The sequence below is a fragment of the Grus americana genome, chromosome 2 (assembly GCF_028858705.1).
Source record: "Grus americana isolate bGruAme1 chromosome 2, bGruAme1.mat, whole genome shotgun sequence".
Taxonomy (NCBI): domain Eukaryota; kingdom Metazoa; phylum Chordata; class Aves; order Gruiformes; family Gruidae; genus Grus; species Grus americana.
The window spans coordinates 12,500,631-12,519,139 of record NC_072853.1 but is presented as its reverse complement, the minus strand read 5'-3'; the positions used below and the strand labels follow the sequence as shown (position 1 = coordinate 12,519,139).

The 18,509-nt window shown below is 41.3% G+C and overlaps 1 protein-coding gene across 3 annotated transcripts in view; it reads left to right on the top strand.

The window, feature by feature from the left end:
• The window catches only part of NSMCE2 (NSE2 (MMS21) homolog, SMC5-SMC6 complex SUMO ligase), a 140,328-nt gene that overhangs the window by 25,280 nt on the left and 96,539 nt on the right, over window positions 1-18,509 (top strand). For 2 of the 3 annotated variants that reach the window (XM_054814050.1, XM_054814051.1), the window contains exons 3-4: window positions 6,498-6,604; window positions 10,556-10,591. In XM_054814050.1, coding sequence (XP_054670025.1) covers window positions 6,498-6,604; window positions 10,556-10,591 — 143 coding nt within the window. The remainder of the gene's footprint in view (window positions 1-6,497; window positions 6,605-10,555; window positions 10,592-18,509) is intronic. The other variant, XM_054814052.1, reaches the window with a different exon arrangement.

The following is an 18,509-nucleotide window of genomic DNA, read 5'->3' as shown; positions in this document are numbered from 1 at the left end:
CACACTCCTCTCACTATTGTTCCTTATATGCAGATTTTTTTTCTTTGATAGAATATAGGAAACTCAGATTCAACTTCCTTTTCTGCTTGAGAGAACTTGAATTTGAACTCACTTTCAGCCATCTTCCAGAAGAAAGGCTTAAAGACAAAGCTCTTGGATATTGAGGAATATCATAGAATCACAGAAGGGTTGAGGTTGGAAGGGACCTCTGGAGGTCATCTTGTCCACCCCGCCTGCTCAAGCGGGGCCACCTAGAGTAGGTTTCTCTTTCTCTCATTGATGTAATTTAATTTCGTAAGACATACTTACTTTTCACTGGAGTACTGGTATCTCGATGAAGGTATTGGCCTGTAAAATCACTCATGCACACTTGGTCTCTAACTCCGTGTACATGAAAGCTTTCTATGCAGGTAGAATGGCTTCATTATGGGACAGCTAGGGAAATCCCAGCTTGAAATACTCTTCAGTCCAGTTAAGGCATTTCCTGAGAAGTTGGAGGTTTCTTTAGGACTAGCTTGAGCAGTAAGTATCTTCTGACTGTTACATGGAGGGAAATTTTGCAATTACTGCCCTGAGTTCCCCTTTACTCCACCAATTGCCATTCCCTGTATGGTTGTTGGCCCTCTAATCAGCCATATTTTTTCTTCTCATGTGAATTGCAGTGGTTAGTTCTCTATCCAAAGGGCTCCGTGGAGATTTTTGGGCATTCCACTTAACCATTTCTCTGGTTTTAATGTGAGGACACCTGCACTCAGGAGATCAAATTGGTTTTCTCCTGTCTTTTGCTGTTCCTTTGTATTGCTTCTAATTTCTTTTAGTTTAGAATGTTCCATACTAGCATTCTGCTCTTTTTGCAGCCTAGTAGACAAAATATGTTACAGGCCAGGGAGATGAGATTTTGAAATAAATCTCCTTTGGTGAGAGTTTTCTGAGGAGCTGTCCGTGTATCTGCAGGAGAAAAAGTGAAGATGAACCCTCAGTGCTGCCGAAGCAATCAACCTCCTGTTCATGGTCTTTATTGTATGGAGAACCATGGCAGGGTTCAAGTGTTTCTAGACAGAGGAGGGAAATAGGACAGTGATCTCCTACATACGTCTGTATCCTCTCAGTATTGAGCATCTAGACAGTAGAAGAACATCTTGCTACTGTCTTCTCCAAGTGTTTTGTGAATCTAAAGAGTGTGGGTTGGTTGATTGCTTTTTTCCAGATGTATTGTCCAACTTGAATTACCAACAGTTTTGAGTAGACCAAAATTGGGGGGAGCAGGAGGGTGTCTTAGCACTTTTGGTTTTGAAAATTAAATACTTGCTAAAAACAGCAAAAATGCTTAGCTGTATCCGGAATTGAGAATGTACATTCTCCTTCAGAAGATGGAATTAAATCAAGGAGTCTGGGAGCTTGTGTTCCTCTGCTGTCAGCCGCAACTTGAAACCTGCTGGCAAAGCACGTATTATATCTGCTGCTGGTGCATATGAAGACAACTGCCTACTACTGCTGCTGCTATTGGCTCAAGTTACAGATGTTTGTGTTACGTGTGTTTTAAAAGTCTGAAATCTACTGTCAAAATTTGTGGGCAGTGGTATACCATTCCTCTTCTGCTTTGAATGGTGGGAGAGCCTGATAGAAAAAACAGTGTGTAGCCTTGACATTCAAAGCAACCTAATATGTAGTGCAAGAGGTAGAACCAACAATGTTCTGTTTTCTTTAAACTGTTCTTAGCCAATGCTATAAAGATATGAGAGTATATACATATACACATTTATTTTAATCCACATTGTCTGTGCTTAAGCATTCATTTTAAGTACTGATATATTTGTAGGCTTAGAGCCTTTCTGTAATTTCATGGTATTCCAGACTATTTTGTGTTTGAGATAGTGTGTGGTGGAAGTGAATGCTTATTTGAATTGCTGTGTATTGGCTGCATGACAGCTGTAATACCCTAAATAAGCAAATACTGATGTTGTAACTTCTACACAGAAAAAGAGGTAGTTATGAAAAATATTTAGAAATTTTGCTAACTTGTGGATGTATATAGGGAACTAAAGTAAAAATGAACTCAGATTTTAGAAGGAAATGCAAGTTTTGGATAAATGGGTGGCATTTTAGACAAGTGTTAATATAGGAAGTATTAAACCAGCGCTGACTGGACTCTATCCTGTTATTGCAACTTCTGTTTTAACACTGTGGGGTTCATGATACGTAACCCAGCCCTGACTGATTACAGTTTGAATCAGCAGTAAGGCACCTGAGCATGATCAGCTTGGTCTCTTATTAGAGATGAGAAATTGGACTCTTGCTAATCTCTTCATGTAATTTTGTTCTTTAATATTTAGGGAGACTTTTCAGAGTAATATCTCTTTTTCCATTATAAAAAGAGATCATAAAGTCATGCAAGCTGGAATTCATAATCATGAAGTGTGCATATTCAGCCAGCTAATTTTAACGTGATGCACATGGGCCTTTGAAAATGAAAATTATGGCCTTGAACTGGGCTTTCTGTGAGTAAAAGATGTAATATTGCAAAATATATAATCTCTGGGTGGTGAGGGTAAGGGCTTGTGGAGAAATGCTTACTAAACTCAACATATTTAGCCTAGATAACGAGGAGACTTAACTACAGTATGCAACTTCGATGGTATTTTGTGGCAGTAGCTAAAAGCATATGCAAAGAGTTTGGAATGCATTCCTTAGATATGAATTAGAAACAAGATTAGGATAAATTTTGATAAGATAACAGAAAGGCACTGATCCAGCACTTGCAAAGCGTTTGATTTTGGTGTTGAGCTAGGTTGTTGGCCTGCAGAGTGAAAGGTTTGAGTACTTTGGAGAGTTAGCTGGCTTTGTAGCTGGAGTCTGGCTGGAGGGTATTCAGCAGATACTGTGGTCACAGTTTGCTGGAAGAGAGACAGCACATTGAAGCACTTTACCATGAATCTCTACCGCCTTCCTTACAACTGAAATAAAAGTAGCAGTGGGGCTTGCAGAGTGGATAACAGACAATGCCTCTTGAATCTTTCACAAGTCTGATATAATTATTAAATTTTGATTCTTCTTGATATTATAGTGCTGTTAAACTAATGGGTTGGTGGGATTTGAGAGAGTGAGTTGTGGGATGGTGAAGAGGAGAGATTCTGATTTCTTGTTCCCTAGTAAGATCAGGTCAGCTGGTGTGTTCTGATTAGTCTATGGTGGAGTCTGTAGTAAGCAAACATTGAAGGTGCTGGGATCCCTGCCTCGATGAGCTATAAAACTTTATATCCCCAGACAATCACCCACAGCTTCTCATGTGTACCCAAGCTCTGCTCTGCATCTGCTACTTACCAGGGAGAGACAGAAGTGCTCTTAACTCATCAGGGGAAGGGAGAGTGTGGTGGGAGCAGAGGAGCCTTGCACAGCAGGTTATTGCAGTGTGTAATGTGGGACGACGGGAGTTTTTTAATGGCAAATAGAATACCCGGTAATGTATGTTTTCTTTTAAAACTTGTTTCGGAGATGGGGAGATGAGTAGCTGGGAACCACATGGGAGATGTCCTCTTAGCTCTCAGCGCTTTGGACTATGGATTGAACTGCAGATAGAAAATAGACTCTAGTATCTGCTAAAGATCAGAAATAGGGAATGAAACACAACTGACCTGCATACAATCCCTCAGATCTATCTTTATGTCCATAATGCCTTCAAAGGCAAGATCTGATCATGCGTTAGTGACGCATTCAGATATTTCCCAGAATATGTAACATACTTCATGTGCATGAAAGGACAGCAACAGGGAGACAGCAGAGAACATCACAGAGACTTAAAACAGGGCAGTGCATGGGTGGAATGGTCAGGACATAGAATCATCATAGAATCATAGAATGGTTTGGGTTGGAAGGGACCTCAAAGATCATCTAGTTCCAACCCCCTGCCATGGGCAGGGACACCCTCCACTAGACCACGTTGCCCAAAGCCCCATCCAACCTGGCCTTGAACACTTCCAGGGAGGGGGCATCCACAACTTCTCTGGACAACCTGTTCCAGTGCCTCACCACCCTCATAGTGAAGAATTTCTTCCTAATAGCTAATCTAAATCTACCCTCCTTCAGCTTGAACCCATTACCCCTTGTCCTGTCACTACACTCCCTGATAAACAGTCCCTCTCCAGCTTTCCTGTAGGCCCCTTCAGGTACTGGAAGGCCACTATAAGGTCTCCCCAGAGCCGCCTTTTCTCCAGGCTGAACAATCCCAATTCTCTCAGCCTGTCCTCATAGGAGAGGTGCTCCAGCCCTCCAGTCAGCTTCATGGCCTTCTCTGGACTCTCTCCAACAGCTCCATGTCTCTCCTGTACTGGGGCCCCCAGAGCTGGACGCAGTACTCCAGGTGGGGTCTCACAAGAGCAGAGTAGAGGGGCAGGATCACCTCCCTCAACCTGCTGGTCACACCTCTTTTGATGCAGCCCAGGATACGTTTGGCTTTCTGGGCTGCAAGCGTGCGTTGCTGACTCATGTCCAGTTTTTCATCTACCAGTGTCCTTAAGTCCTTCTCCTCAGGGCTGCTCTCAATCCCTTCATCCCCCAGCCTGTACTGATATTGGGGATTGCCTCAACCCACATGCAGAACCTTGCACTTGGCCTTGTTGAACTTCATGTGGTTCACACGGGCCCACCTCTCCAGCCTGTCAGGGTCCCTCTGGATGGCATCCCTTCCCTCCACGTGTCGACCGCACCACAGACCTTGGGTGCACTCAGTCCCTCGAACTTTTAGGAAAGACAGTGTTAATACAGCTCTCTTGGTGTTTACCAATGTACTTCTCTTCCCCTGAAATAAAAAAGATTTAGGCCACTGTAGTTTCTTTATGTCGTGGATATGATTCATTTTGGCCATGGGAGGAGAATGACAGTTACTTGCTACACAAACCTTTCCTGTGATTCATGGAGTGCCATTTGTGTCAGCCTTGAGGGAGGCACTTCATATGCTTCCCAGCAGGAAGGAAAAAGAGCATGATCATAGTTACCAGATAGGATATGGAAATTGGGTGGGAGGGAAGGGAGAGGGGAAAGGGAAATGCTGATTATTCAGAAGAAAGTTGCAGGAATGCCAAGATTCTGTCTGCAATATCCATTCATCTACTTAATGAAAAAGGGATACATACCAAGCCTATATATAATTAAGGGAAACATCATGACTGTAATTGCTGTGTTCACAAAATAATATGGCTTATTATGTAACTTTTTTGTGTAAATATATCTTAGCGCTTTTCCTTCTGTCTCCTGGATCCATCACTGTTTCGTATGGTATGAAGTTCCCATCCCTGAGTGATGTGTTTCAGCAACAGTTTCAGGTTTTGCTCTCAATACAATGCTTTATGTTAGCTTTCTGCAGCAACAGATTTTTGTGCTGTAAAATACTAATATAGTTAGGAACTTAGGAGGTGCGCTAGCTTGCCAGATCAGAAGACATTTTCCTTTCTTCACAAAAAAGTAATTTAAAAAGCTATACCGCCATTTTCTTCCTAAAAGTAACGGCACAGATTGGCTACTTATACTGCTTGTAAAGAAGAATACTGTATTAAATGACAACCCCTACTGCTGCACGGCAGGCTTTGGGGCTCTTTCATGGCTTCCAGCTGCTTCCAGCTGTTTTCCCTGTACCTGGAAACTGCAGGGTAGGAATAAATGGGAGTAGGAGAAGTGGAAACTTATGTTAACTTAATTTCCTAAGTGGGTTAGGGGCTCGTGGCTGGCTGTCCTCCCGCACTTGGCAGTATTTGGTGTGGTACATGCACCTGTGTCAGGAGATAGAGCTGTGGCTGTTCAGCCCTGGAGCATCGACGGAGAGTCCTTATCCAGCTGAGCAGATGCACAGCAACGTTAGAATGGGAAAGCAGAGGTGTAGATGGCGATGAAAGGGGTGAAGTTAGGAGGAATGCAGCAGAGAATAAAAGAGGATGTGAATTACTAAGCACGTGTCCTGTATTCATTGATTTTCACTGGCAATTAAAATTTTACTGCTTGATTCACCAATGCTATTCAGTCTCCCATTATTTCCTGTGTTATAAAATGCTGGCTCTGTTTTGATTTTGCAGTAGCTATGTTTATTGGGGATAAGGGGTCTAATTATAGCTGTGAACTATACTGTACTGAGAGGGCATTTCAGTTTCTTCTGACTATTTCTGAGGCAATGTGATGAGTCATGAAATATAACTTTTGCAGAAAATGTCCTGATTGCCTAATGACTAGGTGTTGGTAGATGAAATTACACACACTCTCTCTTGTTCACATGAAACCAGGCAAGTGTCTTTCTGAGTAAGCTGTTTGTTCAAGTTACCCAAGAAATGTCAAGGTTTACAGTTGCAAAATAGGGAAAAAAGTATGTTTGAGGAGCTTGCAAACACCTGCTGTGCCTTACAGATGTTTTAGAAATCCACAGCATTAATATTTGTCTTCATATCTGTAAAGAAAAAATGCTGCCTGAAAATAATACAACTGATCACCCATGTACACAATATTTTGTTTTGCAGATGATGCAGAGGATGTTAACAGTATGGAAAATGTCATGTTAGAATACGCCGCAATGGACAGAGAACTCAATCATTATATGAGAGCAATTGAAGAAACAGTAAATCAGGTAAACTGCCACTTCTATTAAAGTTATGAAAATAGATCCTTATTTAAATATTACATTAAAACAATACATAGTTGGAAAGATAGAACTTTGACAGGTGTAAAATACTAAAGTTGCCGGTACAACTAGTAATTTTTCTTCCAAGCTCGCACTCAGTGTGATACAGTTTCTAATTACGTGTTCATGTATTATTCCTCCCCAAACTCTTGCACCAGTTGGAGTATGGGATGAATAGTGCTTTGGGACTGACTGAGTACTGTGTAGTTAAGACACCGTAGTCTCAGATGATGCCTGCTTCTCGTATTGCGGAAGACGGGAGCTGCCTAATGAATGAGGTAGCTGATTTCAGGAATAAGTAAGTGGCTGTGACAGCGGGGAACTGATGAAGCCTGAGTTCCAGTGTCTTCCTGCCACATGAATTTGCTGGCGCTTAATAAAGGGTGAGCTTGTTAATTGTTCACTCAGTTAACCAGGGTCTCGTTTGCTACCTGACCACTCATTTTTGCAAGAGCTGTTGCACTTCAGCGTGTTCAGGGGGTTCTAGCTCGGCATTGAGTGTGACTGCAGTTGCACAACAGGTGCCAGGGCCATTCGGATGAAATGCAGGCAGCACGTGTTGCATAAGCTCCTTTTCATTAGCAAACCGGGCTCCACGGAGGACGCCGTGGGTTAGGCAGCTGGATACCAGCTTTCGGAGGACTTCCCTCTCCTTGCCTTTAGCAGACAGAAGGCGACGTCGAACAAAACCCCTCGGACGTCCCCGCTGCGCCCTGGAGCGCGGCGCTGGGGGAACGGGCGGGGCCGGGGCGCGGCGGCGCCGCTGGCCGCCAGGGGGCGCCGCGGTTGCGTTCCCGCGGGCCGCGCTCTGCGGCGGCCGGGCCGGGGCTGCCCCGGGTCCCGCTGCCCGCCAGCGCCTCCCCGCTGCTGGCCGGTCCCGCTCCGCCATTATCTCCTGTTTCCTCACGATTATCGTCCTGTCAGCCCCCTCTGATTCTCTGTCCCTGGCTCTTGGACTCTGCGTAATCCGCTCTGTAACCTTGTTACCCCGATTCCTGCGTTCTCCCAGGCTGTCCGTGACCACGCTCTGAAAACAGCTCCCTGATTTTCTCTTTTCTGACCACCGCAGCCTGGCCAGTAGCACGCAAAGTACTGAAAGTGCAGGCTCCACGGCAGGTCCGGACATTGAAAGAGTCCATTTCAGTGCAGCCTGTACTTGATCACTTTAGTTTTGGGCCACATCATGCTCAGAGAACTCAACTGTCTAAGTAACCTATTTTAGTGTCTGCAGATAGACTTTTAGGTGTCAATTTTGTATGGATTTCTGTAGAAGAGGTAAAACACATCCCTGATTTCCTTTCACGATGTGAAATCTGTGTTTCAGAGCATGAAGGTAGGAGAGCTTTTCAATTAAACCTGTCTTGCTATTATCTTGCTATTGTTTTTTGCTATTTTTAAAGCAAAAGCACAAGAGCAAAGCAATGCATTTTCCACTAGTTCTATTCTGAGAAATGCCTAGATGGTTTTTATTTTGTAGAAGGGTTTTCCTTTCATAAATTTTTAAAATCATCCTGAGTCAGATACTTAACTGAAAAATCTTCATTCAAATAAGTAAATATTACATGTTTAAAAGGAGTTGCAAACTATGTCTACATCAGTAAATGTTGGACAGCATTAAATACAGTCACTGTTCCCCATGCAGTTTTTAAATATACATTTCAACTCAGATGTCACCATAATTGCAGACCTCCTAGTTTATATTTGTCAGACACTGGAAAGATCAGAGTTTTTTCCTTTTATTTGGAATATTCATGACCTTTAAAGCTTTTCTAGTACAACATAATGAATGTTGTCCTCACATCACTAGAGATTAATGATGTATATCCAGACTTGAGTGAAACATAGTAGGTTTATATTTTGATTGGAAGCTATTAATTTATGTGTTATTGATATAATAGAAATTTCAAGTAATTTTCAACAATGTAACTTCTTTCATTATTGCTACGTGTCAGCAAAACACTTTCTTCATCCTTAGGAATATAAAAAATAAGCCCGTGCCTTTGCCAATAAAGCACTGAAATCCTGTTTACTTCAGATGCATTCACTCATGATCTGTTAAGTTAAGCACAGGTTTAACTGCTTGACTGAAGATATTTTTATGGGTTTAGGTAGGGCACTGATACATTCATGATTTTTCAGATTGGATTCAGCAGCATCTGTTGTGTACATATCTGTGCTTGTGTGAAAAAAATATGAAGTCCTGGAAGGGTTGGTTTTAATTTTTCCCCCTTTTTTCCTTCACGTAGCTCATTTATGTTGTGTCAGAGACGCCTCCTTGGTTTGCTAAAACAAGCTCCTTCCCTGTTCTTTCATTCCTAAGGTTTTAAAAATGCAGCTCCAAGACATTTAACACATTTAAGAGTCTAGGTGGATTATAAAGTCAGTAATAGCTAGCTAGCCACACTTCCCCTGTCCCTGTTTCTTACCTCGCTCTAGGGAATTTTCTGTGCTTTCCACTGCCAGCATCCTGAGCAAACCTTTCTGAGTAAGAGAAAGAAATGTATATAAGCTTCTGCAGGAGAAGAGAGATACAATCTGTTCTCTAAAAAATAACAGCTAGTGCTTTGTTTTGGAGGATAGCTACATGCCATGCCTCTAGAACTGCACAGCCTATCTCCAGTTCCCTGTCAGAGACAGTTTAAAATCTGCTTCTGGGAAACAGATACTGTTGCTGAATTTAGGACTGCACCTGGAGGTAGCTGCAGAAAGGCTTGGGTTTAAAATAGCCCCCACTGGCTTGCTCCCTGCTTCCATCTGAATTCCTTACCTGAGGGCTTTCTCTGGGGAGCTGCAGCAGTTCATTCATTTTCACAAGCAGACTTTTTCATATACAGTGTTAGCAGTATTTGTCTCAAGCTGCAAAACACATTTTATCTGATTATTTTGTGAGTTTGTATGTTGTCATTTTTTCTGGTCTGTAGTTTCTTCATAGAGCAGCGAATCTAAAAGTATGTTATATTCTGTGTTTCATCTTCTAATCACCTTCTTGTAGTGAAATGTCCAACTGGAAGTTCGCAAGATAACAAGACAGCAGCAGTTAAAATTCCTGATTTATTATTTTACTATGTGTACCTTTTAATGACATTGACAGAAAGATGATATTGTACAACAAAAGTATGTAATGTAAATAACTAGGAACTGGCATGAGATATAGTCACATGTTTTTAAAAGCCAGTTTTTTTGTTGATTTGGGCTGCAGTAGGTGGAATGCAGAGGGTAAAACATACCAGCATCCTCTTCTGGTTGAATCAGCAGCCTGTTGAGCAAGAAATGAGCAATTGAATCACAGTGTTTCCAACAATAGGCTGTGGGAAATCCTTTGTCTGTGGAAACTCCCTGTGCCACTGGATTTTCTTGTACCTGTGTAATGACTGGACTCCTACTGCTGCTGCTTTTTTTTTTCTTTCATTTTTAATGGGTATTTTTAAAATAAATTAGCCAATATTCAGGTCTTTTCCATGTGAAGTCCAGACAGCACTCTTATTTTTACTGTAACAATAAAAGACTGGTGGAGCTGGAGTATCTCTTGCAGACTTCTTTATACTCCTGAAGTGGACCCAAGTGATTGGGACCCAGGCTGACTTAACCAATTCAAGTGTCCCCTACTCTGGGAGAGCTCTCAAGTGGCCAGAGTGCCAGCGTATTGTGCCTGCTCTCTCATTCCCACTCTGGTCTCTAGAGTAGTAGGGGTGTTGGTGGTAGATTCTGATCACTATCTCAGCTTTTCAACATTTGGCTTGTTTGGGATTGTAAAAGCTGGGGTAAATTTTCTGAAGTCCCCAGACTCCTCTAAATAAAATGAATCACAATGTATTGTAGATCTATCCAGATAACAAGGAAGACATAACTAACTTTCTAATGTTGCATTATTCCTGCCTCTTTTTTCTTCTCCTGCAGGGAAAGAGAACCTGGGCTATTTTGTTTCTTTTGCAGGTGAGAGCAAAGTGTTGAATTTGGTAGTGACATGTCTGGCAAAGATTGCTGAGTACTTCCTCTTGTAAGTTACTGCTTTGCCAAACATCAATTTATCTTGCTAGAGTTGTGTCTGCCTTTTGCTAAGCCTGAGCAGTGTAACGGAGGATAAAATGTAAACCTGAGTGAGGTGGAAGAAAAACATAGGAGATGTGCTTAAGAAAAAAAATAAGAGCCATATTAAGGAAGGTCTGATCGTGGGAAGAGGCAAACGGAAAGGTGAAGGACATGGGCTTGGGAAGTTCTGAGGTCATACAGACAGATGGGGAAGAGACTGATTGAAAGAGTGCTAGGAAGGAGGTGGCGTTGAGCTGAAAGAAAACAATGGAAATAATTGAAGTTGCATTGGTGCTTGCGTTTTCTCCGTACTTCTGCTACAGCTTTCCTGTGTTGTTCTAGGTGAGTCATTTCTATCACCATGTTGGTGGCTGCTGACATCTTTGTTTTCTGATTGTCCTGCATGGAAACTGATTGGAACAATTATAACTGTAAATTAGATCAAAGGTAATTATAGTTTGAACACAGGAAGTGAAATTAAACATGCTCTTTGTTGGGTTTTATCTGTAAAATGACATACAACTGATGTAGGTGTGTGTCTTGCATAGGGTTTGAAGTCTGGATGCGTCGGTCAGTCATGCCCGTGTGACTTCACACCTTGTCAAGTGTTCAGTCTTCCTTTGGCAAAGATGAGGAGTGTACCGTGTTCCTTATACAATAGCGGTTTTGTTTCTACAGAATATACAGGAACTGCTCTTACATTTGTTTTGTATTTTTGATAATAGTTCCCTTTAGACTAGTAAGTTCATTGGGCAGGGGATAGGAGGGGGTGTGTGTTCACTTTGTCAGTAATTTAGAGCAGATTACTTAATATTGGGGTCTGTTATCTTCATGGCCAAATGTGGAGGTTTCAGTCCTGCAGAGGATTAATTCCCTTCAGTGATGTAGATCATATTCATTCCAAGTGTGCAACTTGTGAGTGATCTAAGGAGCATCTGCAGAAAAGGAAAGCATCCTATTTCAAACTGCGTGGGCTATGTTTGACTTGCAAACTATTTAGAAGAGTTCTAGTTTTTTCACTTAAAACTTATAATATAATGCTCTAGTGACTTGGACAGTCTTCCTTGGTCTCAGAAAAATGAAAGGGACTTAAAGAAAACATCTTTGTTACCGAGGCTCTGCCAGCATAGCTGTGTTGGCCGTGAGTCCTATTGGAGAAGGTTCTGCCAATGTATCACAGAATCATGAAATGGTTTGGGTTGGAAGGGACCTCAAAGATCATCTAGTTCCAACCCCCCTGCCATGGGCAGGGACACCCTCCACTAGACCAGGTTGCCCAAAGCCCCATCCAGCCTGGCCTTGAACACTTCCAGGGATGGGGCATCCACAGCTTCTCTGGGCAACCTGTTCCAGTGCCTCACCACCCTCACAGGGAGGAATTTCTTCCTAATATCTAATCTAAATCTACCCTCTTTCAGTTTAAAGCCATTACCCCTCATCACTCCATGCCCTTGTAAACAGTCCTTCTCCAGCTTTCCTGTAGCCCCCTTTAGGATCTGGAAGGCTGCTCTAAGGTCTCCCCAGAGCCTTCTCTTCTCCAGGCTGAACAACCCCAACTTTCTCAGCCTGTCTTCATAGGAGAGGTGCTCCAGCCCTCTGATCATCTTTGTGGCCCTCCTCTCCGAGCCATCTCTTTTGACAAAGCAAACTAAACCAACAAAGCACTTTCTGTAATGGTAGCTCCACCTGCAGTGTGGGTTTTGAAGGACTAGCAAGGTCAACCAGGGGATGTGATTCCACACAGCTCACATCCTCCTCGGTGGCACAGCTATGGCGGCAGAACTAATGTGATGACCAAATGCAGTCTGTGTGGCAGGCACTGACAGTGTCATCAGTGACCTCTGCTGCCTGTTAGAGACAGGGCTGTGCTTCAAAATCAGATTGTCACTTAGTTTGTTGTAGGGCTAAGTAACAGGAAGACTATGAATCCCATGGGATTCATTTGTTTTAGTTGATTTAGGACTCTCTGCCAGCAGCTGGCACTGTGATACCCATTACAGTGTTGTCAGTGAAACAATTTTTGACATGGAACTTGCTAGTTTCATGGAACAAACAGCCTTGTTTCATGCTGATGCTTTCTTAATGAGCACTTTGCTCTTCTTTTTCTTCTTGCTGCACTGTCATGACAGCATGTTTTAGGGCAAAATCCACTGATGATATCCATATCTGCAACTATGACCTTTACTGTTCCAGCTGAGTTCACAGCATTTTCTCTGATACGTGCAGTGCATCAGTGTTTCTTGATTCTGAAATCTTGTCTGCTAGCCATGAAAATTTTGAGACCTTCTCTTCATCAAAAAAGTCCTCTGCTACGCAGAAACAGCTCAGGAAGATGTTTGTGAAGTCTGATACCATGAAAATGGGTTTAGTGAAATGGATATATCTTTTCTTGGGCTGGTAGGAAAAAGAAAAGAGCTCTCGTAGTCTTTCACTGCATTTATTCTGACTCTCTAATTGTAGAAGCTAATCAATCTATTTGAAGTTCACTTACAGTGCACTGAAGTGCACCATCAGCAGCAAGTCAATCCCCTAGTGAAAGACATTGTACCTGCGCAGTGTCTTCTCTCCCGTCAAATAGTAAATAGGTTTCTGGAGAACTTGCTTCATTTTTAAAGTTTTTGTTAACAATGGATGTCTCCTTGGCTATTATTTTAGTATCTTGAATGCTAACTGGAATTGATTTTTACTGCTTGTTTACTTGCTATCTACTAATGAAGCCACTTCAGACTGATAATTCATCTTACAGAATAAGCAAAATACAGACATTGGATCAAATCCTTATGATGACTCAGGCAGGATAGTAGAGGAAAATAATATGTGACTCTATAGTTATTCCTCTGCATATATATAATGCCATAGGGCTTAATAGAACTTTTACAAGCAAACTTAATTCTGGCATTTACTAGCTATGGAGTTTTTTAACATTTTAAAGTTTCTTCAGTGCAATTTCTTTGATGTAATTCATAGTCAATAGTGTAATGCTTGCTCTGTCCTACTGCCATCTCCAAACAGTAATTCCAACAATATTGCACTGTTGTAAGCATGTACTTCATTTCCTGCAGAAACTGGGACAAGGATGCGTTTCAACACATTTCTAATATTTACTTTATAATATTTACTTTACTTTTTTGTGTCTGTCTCTGTATGTGTTGGGCTAAGCATTTGATGGAAGCTGCGTTTTTATTTTCCCGGAATTAGTAAGCTATGTATATAGTTCACCACAATAACATGTTAGAGTCCACATTTGATGAGCTGCAATAAAAATATTTTTTTAGTGACCAGTATATAAAGAAGTAGGAGTAGCGTTTTATTTTATGTGGGTTATATAGCACATCCTCAGTAGCGTGTCTGAGTGTCTCATAGCAAGGATAAAAACGTGTCCTGCTTTTTGGAGACTAAACCCTGGAAACCCTTGCACACGAAAATAGATTTATTTGACTTCACTGTGGTTACTTACATTTGTCAAGCTAAACATTTTCCTAAATATTTGCAGTGTCAACACTGTAGTTGCTGAAATGGCCCTTGGCTTGTGTGAGTAGGAGTGGGGCAGCAGGAGCCACAGCTGGTTAGCAGAATGAGGATTTGGGTGAAAAAAAATGTTCTGGACCTAGGATCATCACATGGATCTGGGAGCTCTGTTGACAGGGTGGCAGCAGGGATAGTATTTAGAACAAATATGCCGAAGAGATTCTCAGAACCTCATCGTGATTTGAAAACTGTGTTCGTTATGGTGGGCAGCAGTGCTGCCCAGTAGGTAGCAAACTAGCCTGGCATTAAGGAGGACTGGATACTATTTTCAGGTCTACTAGCAGCCTGTGTGGTTGACCTTGACAAATTGTTTCACTCTGTGCCTTGGGCTATGGTCCCATGGTCATTAATACCACTTTTGTGCAGTACCAAATCACCTGGTAGCACATTCTCATTAAATAAGCCAGATCACATGATATCATGTTTATGCTGGCTGGATGCCGCTTGCAGAAGGACAGACGCTACCTGATGGAGCATAACTCTGTGCAAAATTAGAATTGGCAGAGTGGGTTGCACTTAATCAGTTCGTCATGCAGCTGTGGTGTTTTTGATCTTGTACTAGACATACTGAAACTGAATTTACTATCTAGTTCAACCATGATCTCAGTCATGTGGACAGCATCCCATATCTCTGTCTGTAAAGAGATTTTTTTTTTTTTCCCTACCTGAAGATTTCGAAGCATTTGGAATTCAGTTTTCTTAATTATTTTATTTTAATACTAGGGATTGTAATTGGCAGTCTGAACTGTTTCTGGAATTCCAGAAGGTCACAACAGGGAGCAACTGAAAGTCTCTGGTTTGGATCCTTGCTTTTCTGCAATGTCTGCATTTCAGCGTCAACAGGACTTAACTGTGTCTGGGTTAGCTTAGCCTAGAGGAAGTAGATAAAATTAAGAACTGTAATGAAATCGGTAGGTGTTGAGGTAGATAGCCAGAGGAAATTAAAAGGCCATCTTCATCTCAAATCTTGGATTTTTTTTGTTGTTGTTGATGAAACTTACTACTGGAAACACTGGAGTTGTAGTTTCAGTTGATCAGTAGTGAAAATAGTCTTTCAAATTAACCATCTTATCTAGAAAGCTCCTGCTGACAGTCCAAGGATTTAAATGCTGGGGCCGGCAGTGGGAGGGGAGCGTTAAAGGCTGGATGATTCTCAGCAGCAGGGGTTTTGACTTGAAATTAATTTCTCCTGTTAATTGAACACACCCAAGTTGATCAGTGTCTTTGGGGAGACAGTTCTGGAATGCCTTCCATAAAATGTCTCTTTCCAAATATTCAGTGTTGTTTTAATTACTGTAATTGTTTCCAGAGATTGTATGTGTATGTGGATATTTTAATATTCCTTCCCCAAAAGTTTAAATGCTAGGTCACTCGTTTAAAAACATTTACTCTTTCTCCTAGTATGTTTTTTAACTGACCTTATCAATAAAAATATTCAGTTACACAGATTTTCCCTCTGCAAAATTCTTAGCAGCTTTATAATGAATCACAGATAAAATGTTGCTTATAGCATTAACTAGGTCACAGTTTTTTGTGGCTGCTACTACCATGAATTTGTTTTTGTTAAAGGATTTCAGTTAAGAAGGAGTTAGTAGAAGTTGCTACTCTCATTCCTAGCTTCCTCATAAATTATATTATTTGGGACTTTTTCCTGGTGAGCTATTCCATACTGGACGTAAACAGGAGTGCGCGGGCAGCATGTTACACGTAGTTTAGAATGTACCAAATTCTTGTGACTTTATGATATGGATTGTTCTGAATGTTTTAACTTCTACAGAACTGAATATTTAGGGTCTTTATTAAAATGGAAAGAACTGAAGGTTTGTGGAACATTTCTTTGTTTGTTTGTTTGGATTTTTTTTATGTTGGGAGTTTAAGAGCAGCTTTTTGGCATTTATTTTGTTAAATTCTATAATGGATTTCTCATGATTTTTAACACATGCACTCTGCAAATGTCTGCAAATGTTCTGCAAATGTTGAATTGTCTTTCTTTCTCACCTTTCACATTGCTCCTGTTGATGTGATTTGATTTGAAAGAAGCATGCCTTTGTGTTTGTGATTCACTACAGTATGTAACTATGCCTATTTTAATGCTTATTAAAATAATTTTTAAAATCTCGCTTAATAGTACATATGCATTTTATTATCTTTCTAACTTGAGGCAGAGGTTTCAAAAAAGATCTAAATCCTGCCAGAAATCAATACTAGATGTCACGGTATCTCCCAAATGTGGCCCCATTGTTGATAACCTACTGTGAGTTACAAACACTGTTCTTGATAATAGGGGTTGGCAAGTTGGACTAATTTCTGGGCTCTCATCTTATTTAACTGAGCTAAGTGTATAGCCTGAGTAAGCTGATTTAACCAGCTGAAGTATTTCTTTTATCCTTAGACTTGTGTGTTAACACTGACAGTGGATGAAAAATAATTACAAAGACTTAAGAAAATAAGTGTGTACATCAGATACACCCCAAACTTCCTTGTAAAGTGTAAAGTTCTCATGTTAACTTGTACACACACATACTATACCTGATAAATTCCACAAAACCAGAGAAATTAAAAGCTCAGTTATGTTGCTACTGTTAACTTTTCTGGCACTTTTCAAATGTTGGTGCCTTACTGCATTGCCACTGCTTCTGTGGAAACAATTCACCGTGTTTATTCAACTAGATACTCATTATCTGTTCAAAGCTGTTACGGTGCTACTTTATCCCCATGTGTGGGGAGAGGATCGGATAGTAAGGGCTTGGATGCAGTGGTGAGTTTACAAGGGTTGCTGGGAAGATGGCAACTCCAGTATGGAAAACGTATGGGGTGTGGTTTTGTGGTGTGTGAAGATTACTGTAATGATGAAGTGTGGGCTGCAGTTGAAATGTTTTTCCATGGATATTTTTATGCTTAGTTGGAGGTGATCAAGGGATACAGGTAAAGGCTGGGCTGCACGAGAGGCAGTTTGGTCCAGTTCAGTAAAACTCTGTTGAAACAAGGCGTTTCTGGACTTAGCTATTAACAGCCCCACTGTACCCCCTTGCTCCCCACAGAACAACCCCATCTTCCCCCGCTGCTGTCTGCTAAATTCTACTGTCTACCGGAGCCACAGTCCTCATCACCACCTCTTCTCCCCGGAGTCACATTGATTATGTTCAGTTTGGTGGGCAGCTCCTCTTCCTTTCCCCTTGCTTCCTCTCTTACAGCCTGCTTAGGCTTTAGAATCCCTTTCTCGTCTTTGTTGACCAAACCCAGAGTTGACTCTTGTTAGTTGGTGGCATGCACTTGGAGAAGACTTACAGAAGCATTGCCTTTTCTCCCATCCACAGCAGTGCATTATTTCTCTTGGCAGACAAAGTCTGACAGAACAGCACAGATCCTGTTGAACAGTGTCTTAAGAGAATCTGGCCCATCAGACGGATTTGCGCTGAGCTGCCCCATCAATTACAGCGATGTATGTCTTTGCTAACCCTCTATGAGCTAATTAGACCTGAGTATAACTAGTCATCCTCCTTAATCTACCAGTTAGGTTTGCATATGCCTGGCCTCCTTCATCAGTCAGGCTTATAAACATATATACAGACAAATCCCATCAACCAGGTTTATATGCACAGCATAGATAACTATAGTTGTAACATATATTACAGCTCCAAGTGAGTTACACTCAGTCATTTCAAAACCCCACAAAACTCAAGCCCAAACTCCTTGTATTAGTCCCTCCTTTACTAGTTCTTTTCAGTACTTATTTGTCTGTTAAATTTTTAATAGAAGGATAGTGTTTTATGGTAAGGAGAAAATCCAGCTAAAGCAAAAAGCACCTACAGAGGATCACAGGTGTGGCTTTTCTTCTGTCCAAGGAGAAACTGCCAGTTAATTCAGGTAAGAAGTGGCTATAATAGCAGTGTGTACAGTCATGCACGGAACAGAAGTGTTGTTCACAATGTGTCACATAAAAACAAAGAGCCATTTAATAAAATTATCCAGCAGCAGGTTTTAAACCAACAAAAGGAAGTAACTTTTTACACAGTGAATAATTAAATTATGGAATTAATTGCCACAGGATGTTACGGAGACCAGAAGCATTACGGGGTTCAAAAAGCTACGAGACAAATTAATGGAAAAAAAACTCATTTACAGCTATTAGATTTAAAGATTCAAATACAGTCACTGTCTTGGGAAATCCCTAAACTGCAAGTTGCTAGAAGTAGGGAAACTATATGGTGGGAAACAGGGGAAAATCTTTCTATTTGGCACTATTGCTATACTCCTACTCCAGCTATTTGCTTCTGCCACTGTCAAAGACAGG